The following is a 10,360-nucleotide window of genomic DNA, read 5'->3' as shown; positions in this document are numbered from 1 at the left end:
AAACATAAAATGGCATTACTGACTACTGGACACCACTAGGAACCAACAGAAACTTACCAAAATGTGCAGGGGTAATCAACGATCAGGGTTTTTTTGGAAATGTTACATTTCTACTTGCTTGCACCGTTTTGATAGACAATTTAACTGTTTAGAATACTAACATTGATTAACACACTGTATTTTTTTTTTCTTGCTTACCATTACTGGAGCCATAAATCAGCTTCTTCCTCCCCAACAGCTCCCATGCACTTAGCAATCTGTCTTACTATGTCCGTAAACTACAGGCCTGGCTTCAGGGGGTTAATTAGTGGGGCAATGCCCCACCAACCAATCATAATGCCCCACTAAACACATTACATATTGCACATGCTTCCATAGTCGCAGGTGGAGAATAAAAAAAAAAACAAAAACAAAGTGAAACTGAACCGTCACACCTAATGTTAAAGGCTACATCAATCAACATAGGTGCTCAGTCCTAATCTTCTCCAGGCTTCTACTCATGCAGCCTACTGAGAAAGCCCACACCGTTGTAGGACTCATTAATTCTGCCACAGGTCTACAGGTAAGGGCGAAAATGTGTACTTTTTGCAAACTTAGGATGCAGGCATCAGCAGACATCTGCTTGTGGAATTACCCAAAACTCAGTTATTTCATAGTCAAACATATAAGAGGACATTAACAAAACGAAGGAGAATATTAAATACAAAGCTAAAATTTAGGAGAAACAAAGTAAATCTTTCAAAAATACAAGCGCAAATGTGCAGATTTAGGTGTGAATATCAACCATGGATGTGAGCTGAGCTGAAGCACTTTCATAATTACTGTTTATGCGCTTGCAGCTGTGCAGCCTCAGAGATCCAAGGTGATAATGTTGAGCACCTCAGTGAACATCATACAGTCTGTGAAAAGGCCACAGGGCAGGAGACCGGAGATTCAGACTGGACAATGGCTTGAAATACATCACTCTGTATTGGCTGTACTTCAGGAATGGGCTGCATGTTGCTGAAAGATACATAGCAGAATTGTTAAATAGGTAAAACCCTTTGATGCTTTTTCTGTAACTGTGGCTCTCCTGTTGATTCTCTGTTGAATGTGTGGCTCCTTTGGACAGATTTACCACACAATTATCGGCATAAAGCTGCTATACTTATGATTTCATTCTCGTGCTGGACCTTTGGTAGACATGAATGCCAATAAATGCAGTGTGCAATAACATTCACAAACGCAGGGAACAATTTTGAGTATGTATGGAGAAAATCTGTGAGCTGAGATTATGTATTTATTTTGTGCAAATAAGGGATAATTACATTAACATATGAAGAAAGCACTCATGCACAGGCAAAGGATGGGGCAGCCCAGGGTAGGAAAATACCACACCTACTCTAGAGCCTGGATTCAATCAGAAATCTGCTTCACCTCATTCTCTACCACTCTGTGGTATTTTGCCAAGGCGTTTTCTGTTGTTTCTTAAAAACATCTGATTGAATCAAGGACAACTAAACTAAACACATCTCATGAATGGTTAAATACATACATATGTCTTTAAAAAAAATGACAGCAATACGGAAAAAAAAAATGTTTTAACAAAAACAAAAATGTAGTTAGACACTAAATCTAATTCATAGGATCTGTGAAAGATTGGATTAATACACACTTCGCCTATAAGTGCAGACCCCAAATATTTCATGTTTTAAAAAACAAATGAATCATAAATTGTGGTTCCACAACAGAGGACACTCTCACTTGGTAAATACTACTTTCAAGATAGTGGTGAAAAATATATTTGAGGAGTGGACAGAGTGTCATACTTAGAATATTTTCCCCATGTACTGTTTACATGATGAGTACAGTAGCATTTTACAGTGCCACAATAGTGGCAGATGCAAGCACAAGATCATTGTGTGCCGTTACATACAGTGATACATCAAAGGAAACATGACAAAAGTTAATGTCAGGGACACACACGTCTCATGTCTAAGTCAACCATCACAGCCGTTGACTGCTTCTGAACACTAATGGAATTCAGCACGCGCTTGTGAAGGGTTTAAAAAGTAAAAAAGCAAGTAATATTTGTAAATACAAGTAAGCATACACATAAAGAATCTCCTTTACAATATACAGTTCTACAGAGTCTTTCACTTGACATATACCTTGCTACAATATACAAACATTGTACTGTACAATCCACACTTTAAACGCCACTTTTTGTAAATGTTATGGGAATATGAGCATCTATAAAAACATCTACGGGAGAGAAACAATAGATGAGTGTTACTTTAGCCGGATGCAGAGGTTGCCAGTGAGTAACAGTGGCCCTGTTTTGATAATTGAAGGCAACCACCTCCACAGGTCATGCTCTAAAGGCGCTTCCCTGTAAATAAAGGCATGTAGAGGTAGCGGTTATAAAGTGATTTGGAATACAACTGGATTGGAAATGAGCGATGAGGGGAAAAAATACCTTTAACTTGGATGGGAATATCTACACTTATCTCTTTTTCGAAAAAAATTCAAATAAGAATCCATATTCATTTTTATCAAGGAATGTCAAAGGCCAGTCAGGTAACTGCCCTCTCCATTAGTATCTGGGGGTACATACATTAAATAGCACAGGCAGGTCTGACCCTCCTTCTACAAGAGCCAACGTGTATGCAAGTTTTTGCTTCAGCCCTTCATGAACATACCTTAAAGGAATGCACTTTTCAACCTATTCTCCATCCGCTGCATTTATACCATATAATAAAAAGAACAGAAGACCTGATTACTTGAAATTTTAAAACAACTAACAACAGAAGCAACTGCCCACTGGCTTCTATTATAAACAGTTTGAGTCAACAGGTTTTCTGTTCTTTTGTCACATATAAAGAAATGCATTAAAATCACGGTCTGAGGTAACTGACCATACGAATCCCACTTCCACCAGGTAGAGGACAAAAAAGGCCAGTGTTTGCTTTTTCTCAGTTTCTCACAGCAGTATGGCAATATATTAATTAGTATTTTTAAATATTGACTTATTATTTCAAAATATTTACTTAACCACAAAATACTGACTACTGATGCAAATTTAGGTTTCTCAAAATCCTGCTTATCTCAAAATAACTCAAAATTTGAGATACTATGTTAAAATAATGTGTTAATTATTTCAAGACACTAAAATAAGTCAAGATACAAAACAATAAGTCAAAATGTAGACATACTGCTGTCTACTGCAGAACCAGAAAAGGAGAAAAAAAATTCTCAGACTATTTTTTCCTCCTCTTCCTGGCAAAAATGGACTTTTCAAACGATACAGATACAGCAGACAGATATTAGGTTTAAAAAAGCCAGAGTATACCTTTAACCCTAGAGCTTCTGTTGAACCGTATGTTACCCAGGGCAGAAACAGTCCTGCAGTACAGTGACATTAGCAGTCAGACTGGCCACATATATAATAAAATAAAACAAATGCCCTGCAAAAACCAAAGATCAAAACTAGCCCTAATGTAAGTGAATTTTACGCTCTGTCCCCATTATGTATCCTCTGGTGCCTCTTCAGCTCTCCGGACCTGAAGAAGTTCTTGCCGCACTGTGCGCAGTGAAAGGGCCTCTCCCCCGTGTGGATGCTCTGGTGGCCCTTGAGCCTCTCCAGCCTAGAGAAGCTCTTGTCACACTGGTTGCAGTGATAAGGTTTTTCACCGGTGTGAATCCGCCTGTGCTCCTTGAGGTGTCCCGATTCGGAGAAGCTCTTTCCACACTGGTAGCACTGGTAAGGCCGCTCTCCGGTGTGCGTCCTATGGTGCCTCTTCAGATCACCTGATCTAAAGAAGCTCTTCTCGCACAGAGTGCAGCGGTGGGGTCTTTCTCCCGTGTGGATACGCTGGTGACCCCGCAAATGTCCGGAATCGGAGAAGGTCTTTTCGCACTGGGGGCATTTGTAAGGCCGTTCCCCGCTGTGGATTCTGAGATGTCTCTTTAGGTCTCCCGATCTGTAGAAGCGCTTAGCGCACTGTGAACACTGGTAAGGCCTCTCCCCCGTGTGCATCCTCTCGTGCTGCTTCAGGTGCCCCGAATCTGAGAAATTCTTGCCGCACTGCAGGCAGTGGTACGGCCGCTCTCCCGTGTGGATCCTCTCGTGCCTTTTTAGGTCTCCTGACGTGGGGAAATTCTTACCGCACTGAAAGCAAGGGAACGGCCTCTCGCCACTGTGAATTCTCTGGTGGCGCTTAATGTCACTGATTCTGAAATACTTTCCACAGTCCTGGCAGTGATACGGCCTCTCCGCCGAAGGCTGGCTGTTTGGTTTGGGTGGAGGGCTAGTGAGAGCGTTAGGGAGAGCGGCAGTTAGAGATGCTGTGAGAGGTGTCGTTTTGGGATTTGCTCCACCGCAGCAAGCTGTGAGGCACTCTCCTGTTTGCTGCTGAAGATGCTGAGCTATTCAATAAAGAGAGTGAAAGAAACAATAAATAACCAGTTTCCAGCTATTAAACATCTACATGTTCATATGTTCATAGCACAGTACTTTTAAAATCTATTCAGATGGGAGAGATACATGCAGAATGCTGTAAGGCAAAATAGTCCCCCCAAAGAATGATTTTTCCAGATTTGCAACTATTTTACCCACATCACATATAAAAAGACAAAGCATGTAGATTCACTGGTCAAACAAAATGGCTATATTTGCCCTGATGTCACAACCCCTGGTTCTTATCACCACCACTGTAAAGAAAACCAGAGTCAGTCAGTTTCTCTACAATAAACCACTTAACATCAAAACTCTTTCAATGACTGAGATGTCAATGACATCTCAATAATTAAGTAACACAGAAAATTTGGAAGAAAAAGCAGAATTGTGCTTTTAAAGGCATCGCTTTAACAAAGCACTGTGCTTTCATCTAGCAATACAGCTAAGGCATCTAAACAGTGTTTTTATGGTGCAACATGCCATTAAAGGGAAACTCAATTTTCTTAATACTTCTACATAATTAAATGTTTAAGATGTAAACAAAGTCATTCAGAGTGGTCTGATGTGAAATGCTTTGTTCTAGAGAAACTTACCGAGATTTGTTTACAGTAGAAGTGATAGAAACCAGACGTCTGCCTCTAAAAGCTCCCTCACAAAATAGTTAAGAATATGCTGCCTGAAGCCTGAGACATAGATTTATGCCAGTTTCGTCCTAAAGTTTTGGCCTAAAATGTCTTGATAATCCATTTAATCCATTTATGGCAGAGGGATCCATGCAGGGCGTTATAAGGCAATATAGTCCCCCTTTTTTTCCTTTCAGATTTTCCACTATTTTACCATTATGAATAATACATATAAAAACTTACAAGACATGTAGGTTCACTGGTGGTTCTGGAGAGTAAATAAAATGGCTATTTTTGTGTTGCAGACTCCTGCTTCTTACCAACACCGTAAAGAATTCAGAGTGTTTAAGTTTCTCTGCAACGAAGCAATTCACACCCAACCACTCTGCATGCTTACATGGCAACGACGGAATCATGCTACCATTTCGACGAAATTCCCCTTTAAGCGACATTTTGTGGTATTTACAACACAGCAATAGATTTTAGGAAATTTAAAACATATTGGTTTTCACGACGCAACGTGCTTTATACAAAGCCAACGTGTTTTAAGGTATTTTAAAGATGTTAACGTTACTTTTACGATCGAGTGTGATGGTAAGGAACTATTCGCGGATTTAACGCACAAAACTGCACCGACTCACCGAAATGGAAGAAATCCTCGACACTCTCGTCCTCCTCTTTGACTTTCACGCCGTGCCCCAACGGACGGCCGTAGTGCTGAAACGGTGCAGCCCCCCGCGGTCCTCCTGCTGTGGGTAGAAATTTAGAGCTAGAGGAGAGAGCCTGGTTCAGTTTGTTCCCGTAGTCCTAAAACAAGAGGTGGAACAAATCATTGCTCTACCGCGTTAGCTAGGTGGGCTAAAAACTCGCCAAGCTAACCTAGCTAACGTCGCTACACAAAACAGCCACGGACATTTTGTGCAACCGGCGGGATTTACGGGAGCAAAAGGCAGGGAGGGAGGGGTGGAAAGGGGCGAGGAAATGGGAGCTAGATTTAAAAAAATACTCCAAATGAGTTTTTGAATGAAAGTTACCAAGTGGAGTCTTAGATTTGACGTCTAAATGGAGATTTTCGCAAACATGAGTTTAGCTAACTTAATTTACGAGGCTTCCTATTCGCCAGCTTCTTGTTCGAATTACCCCGTTCCACCTTAAATGGTGCAGCAGTTACATTCTGACGCCTGAGGCACCTTTTAAGGTGGAACCGGAATCTGGTACAAGAAAGCTGACTTCAGCTTCGTCGTTTAGCTGCGCAGCACGTTAGCCGAATTCACCGAACCGATTGAGTCCGTTTGCGTGAGAAGGATGCGGCTAACTGAACGAGCTAAAGCTAGCGTTAACGTTAGCGCACCGAGCGCTGCCTAAACACGGGATTTTTTTTCTCTTTTTGCGCGATGGTTCTACCGCGAAACCCGCTCAATTCGACAGATTAGACACTTGCAAATCACATCCACTCACCATATCCACTCTACTCGCCCATTTGTTTAAATGATCAACGAAATTCATCGGTTACCAGGCGAACAGGCAGAAAGTCGATATGCACCGGAAGCCTGTTGTGTTTACCAAAAAGCAGCGCAGCGGCGGCGGAGGAAACTCAGCACGGCCGCCTTTCGGTCCGGAGCGGCGGAGGAGGCCAAAACACCGAGTTTTTATTAATTAAAATATTTTAAAACGTCCCAGTTTTACAGCATTCCAAAATGAATTATTACAAAGCCCTAAAACACATAATGTCCTTAAATATTGAACATGATTGGAAGTGTATTTTGAAATCTCTTGTTGTTTATTTTCGTTTGTGTACATATTTTAATGTATGCAATTCTCATTTTGTATTATTTATATCCGCTCTTTTGTTGCTGCGCAGTCTCTGTATATAAAGAAATAAGTGAAATAAACGTTAATAAAAAAAATCATTATTAGTGTTTTTACTCAGTAACCCAAGAGAACCTTTGTGTGAGGAAAGATATTGATGTAAAACGAGGCACATATTTTCTTTACATACGTTTGGAAGATTCCTAAAATCCATTCTTATTATCATTATTTTTATTATTGTTATTATCGTAGCTGTCACATTAATATATTCTTATTGTTCTTTTACATATTTTCACTACGATTTTATTCGTATTACGTTACAGTGTTATAGCTTTTTAGTTATTGGTAATTCTAAAATTAGAATGTTATAATGATGCTTTATTACATTACTATTACATTGTAATACATAGTAATTATTTTACCGTTGTTAGTATTGTTGTACTACTACTACTACTACTACTACTACTACTACTACTAATAATAATAATAATAATAATTGTTATTATTATTAAGCTGTATTTAATGATAAGGTGTAATGTTAATATGAATGGTTGAATGGCCAGGTATTGGGACCTTAAGGTGACAGTGATTATTGTTTAATAAGGCGTCGCCACAAATTACTTTATTGAGGCCATAACATACTATATTCAGGTAACTAGTTATGAGAAACGTAACTCGTCACCTTAATATATTAATTCGTAGCCACACCGTATTAAAACATAATCACTATGTCACATTAGGGGCTCTGTAGTCAGCAGATTTTCCTACAGAGATCAAATATTTGGGATCCTCTGGCTTAGAACCGTTCTGCTTTTCACAGAGACCCATCTCCAACAGGGTCTTCATCCCTCCCTCCACCAGCATCAGTGCAGACACTCCCAGCAGCCACGCCATCTCCACACCACCTTCATGTAAAACACCTGCAAATACAGCCGTTCATTTCGACCCATCTGCCTCCCCAGTCTTACTGATGTGCTACTGCCCTAAAAATAATGTAGGGACAGGCTTGGCTTGCCTTAGACTAAACCCATCAATGCAGCCAAAGCCTGGGGAGAAACACTATTTAAAACTACTGCTCGGAGGAAGTTTGTACAGCCAGATACTGTGAACATTTGGGGATAAATAGATGCGCATTACAATCTCCTTCTCCCTGTCCTCATCCTCACCCTCCCTTTTATATAAATATAAAAGCTCTCGTGCCAGGCTTTTGGGGTGGTGAAAATTCACCCTCTCTCTCGCTTGAATCTCTCTTTGTCCTCCACGGCTCTCCGTACATGCCCAGCCTCAGGATGAGCTGCGCGCTAGAGAGCTTACGGTAATTACGGCCGTCTGCTGTAGATATGCAACAGCGAGGGCTGCGCTGAGTCTGCTGCAACTTCAATTGCAAATTCGCCTGGTAAGTCAGTCTTAACACCAACACCAACACCAGCATCTAACACCCACCGCGCTTTCACCACCAGATACAATGGCAACGCCATTTGGCCTGTTTTTTTGCAATTGCATAGGGGAAAAAACCGCTTCAGAAAGTGATACGCGATCCGTTACGTGATCTCTATGCAAGTTGTTAATGCAACATCATGCACGGTGTCGTTCGGTGTCCTTATGGCTGGACGCGTCCACCCTGATGTGCTGCAGTCGCCCTCTTCAAGCCTTCACGCAGCACTGAGCTGAGAAGGACAACCTGGAAGACATTTTCTTTTCTCTCCCAAAGCCTTTTACTTGTTCAACTAGGTGTTGTTTCTCTCTTCTCTGTTCGATGGTTGTGTGTCAGAGATTTATGAGGTTTGTGCAGTGCAGGTTATAAGCTGGCCATAACGTCCAAATCAAATGTTCTATCCTACTGCAAAAAAAAAGAAAAGAAAAAAAAAGAAAATCCCATAATATGCCCATGCCTATTGTTTGCAACCTGGGTCTTGGCCAGTTGCAGCAGCCAGCAGCATCACCTGGCATTCCTGATGTTATGCCTGTATAGGATTAAGTTGCTGTGCATGTCTAATTATGCTGCTGTATGCATTTAGTCATGATCATTTGATGCCTATTAATAAATAAGCTGGGATTTATTAGGGATTAATTAATGATTTGTGAATCTTGCATTTGTCAGTCATATGTATATAAGATGCCTTTATTTTTGCTGGATGTGGCTGGATACAGATGTTCTTAAAAATAAGCCTAAATGCTCTACAGGCCCATAATAGATTGTATGAAGTGTTTGATGTTTGAAAAGTTTTTAGATAGGAATGCATAGGCGAATATACAGTATGTTGTCTATTATTGGTATTAAGCCTCGTCCAAGTTAATATACTGTGCAGAATAAACTTTGTGCCCTTCTTTGTGGCAAGCTACAAGTAACTCGCTAATAAAACATGTCTTTCTCTGTAATCAAGTGATGTTTTATGTGAATATAGTTTGAAAACATATGTACAATCTTATTTAGAAACAAATCTAGCTGTTGATGTGATGCCTCATTGAGGATAAAAAGCTGTGCAAACCAAACTGTGAACCAGGCCAGATATCCCCACTGAGCTAACAAAACATGTCTCTATAACTCTATAATCAAGGAACTTTGAGTGAAAGGTTTTAGACTGGAATGCGTCTACAGTGGATGCACATCCAAAAGTCCGAAACCCTATTGAAAATCAGCTATTTTTCTTTTAAATCAGAAAATAAACAACAGAAACGTTGAGAATTTTGAACAATTTCAAAGCAGAGAAATGACATTAAAAAGAAAACACTGAAGGTTGTGTAGTATTTCTAGTTCACTATTGAAATGTAATTCATTCTATATAATTCATATATAATTCAAAATCCCTTTGCTTCGAGTGACCCTATACCTTAATTATGTTTATTTCATTAAATAAATAATTGAACATTCTGTTCTGTCACTACCAAAACGATCATAATGCTACCAAAATGTTACTAAATGTTTCGTAGTGACTGTTTTTGTAGTGACAGTTTTAGCCAATTTTGAGCAAGACTCAAAAACGCTAGCCAGTACATGACTAGCAAACACAGCTTTGTACACATTAAATCATAATATTTTATTAGAACACTAAAACTTGCTTAAAATCAGTAGTGACAAATCTTGATGTTACACACCGATTTTCAGACTTTGGGACACATTTACTTCAAAACAGTGGGATCTAACTGCTCGTAATGTGTCCATGAGGGACAGTCTCACTTCCTTCTCTAAACTGCTTGGATGTGGCTAAATAAGGTCTTGGTAGTGACATGAAAATGTGGTACAAGTTATTAATAGATCGATTAATTAATAGAGGTAATCACGTTTAAATTGCACTCTCAACATTGCTCAGATAAATTCGATATTTTCTCCAACTGTTCAGCTGTACCCCAGCCTAATAATTAATTTGCAGTTTAATGTAATAGACGTTCATGTTCATATCTGCATGTTGGGCTTTTCTGCATTGCACTGAATGAATTACTGAGAAATATGTTACTGAGAAATATTAGTGTTTAATATTGTGAAATCCTG

General features: G+C 39.8%; 2 protein-coding genes across 3 annotated transcripts in view; one reads left to right on the top strand and one right to left on the bottom strand.

The window, feature by feature from the left end:
• Positions 1–1,259: 1,259 nt before the first annotated feature.
• LOC118807911 (zinc finger protein 239) lies at positions 1,260–6,630 on the bottom strand. The gene is made up of 3 exons (XM_036570095.1): positions 6,520–6,630; positions 5,703–5,868; positions 1,260–4,407 (listed from the first exon to the last, which is right to left on the bottom strand). The coding sequence occupies exons 1-3, from the start codon at positions 6,565–6,567 to the stop codon at positions 3,491–3,493; spliced, it is 1,131 nt and encodes a 376-aa protein (XP_036425988.1). The 5' UTR covers positions 6,568–6,630; the 3' UTR covers positions 1,260–3,490.
• Positions 6,631–8,147: 1,517 nt separating this feature from the next.
• LOC118807910 (transcription activator BRG1) overlaps positions 8,148–10,360 on the top strand; it is a 34,197-nt gene continuing 31,984 nt past the window's right edge. For both annotated transcript variants that reach the window (XM_036570094.1, XM_036570093.1), the window contains exon 1: positions 8,148–8,266. The gene's annotated coding sequence lies outside the window, so the exon portion shown is untranslated. The remainder of the gene's footprint in view (positions 8,267–10,360) is intronic.

This window comes from Colossoma macropomum, unplaced genomic scaffold, assembly GCF_904425465.1.
Source record: "Colossoma macropomum unplaced genomic scaffold, Colossoma_macropomum, whole genome shotgun sequence".
Taxonomy (NCBI): Eukaryota; Metazoa; Chordata; class Actinopteri; order Characiformes; family Serrasalmidae; genus Colossoma; species Colossoma macropomum.
The sequence above is the reverse complement of the archived record's forward strand: the minus strand, read 5'-3'. Positions and strand labels throughout refer to the sequence as shown.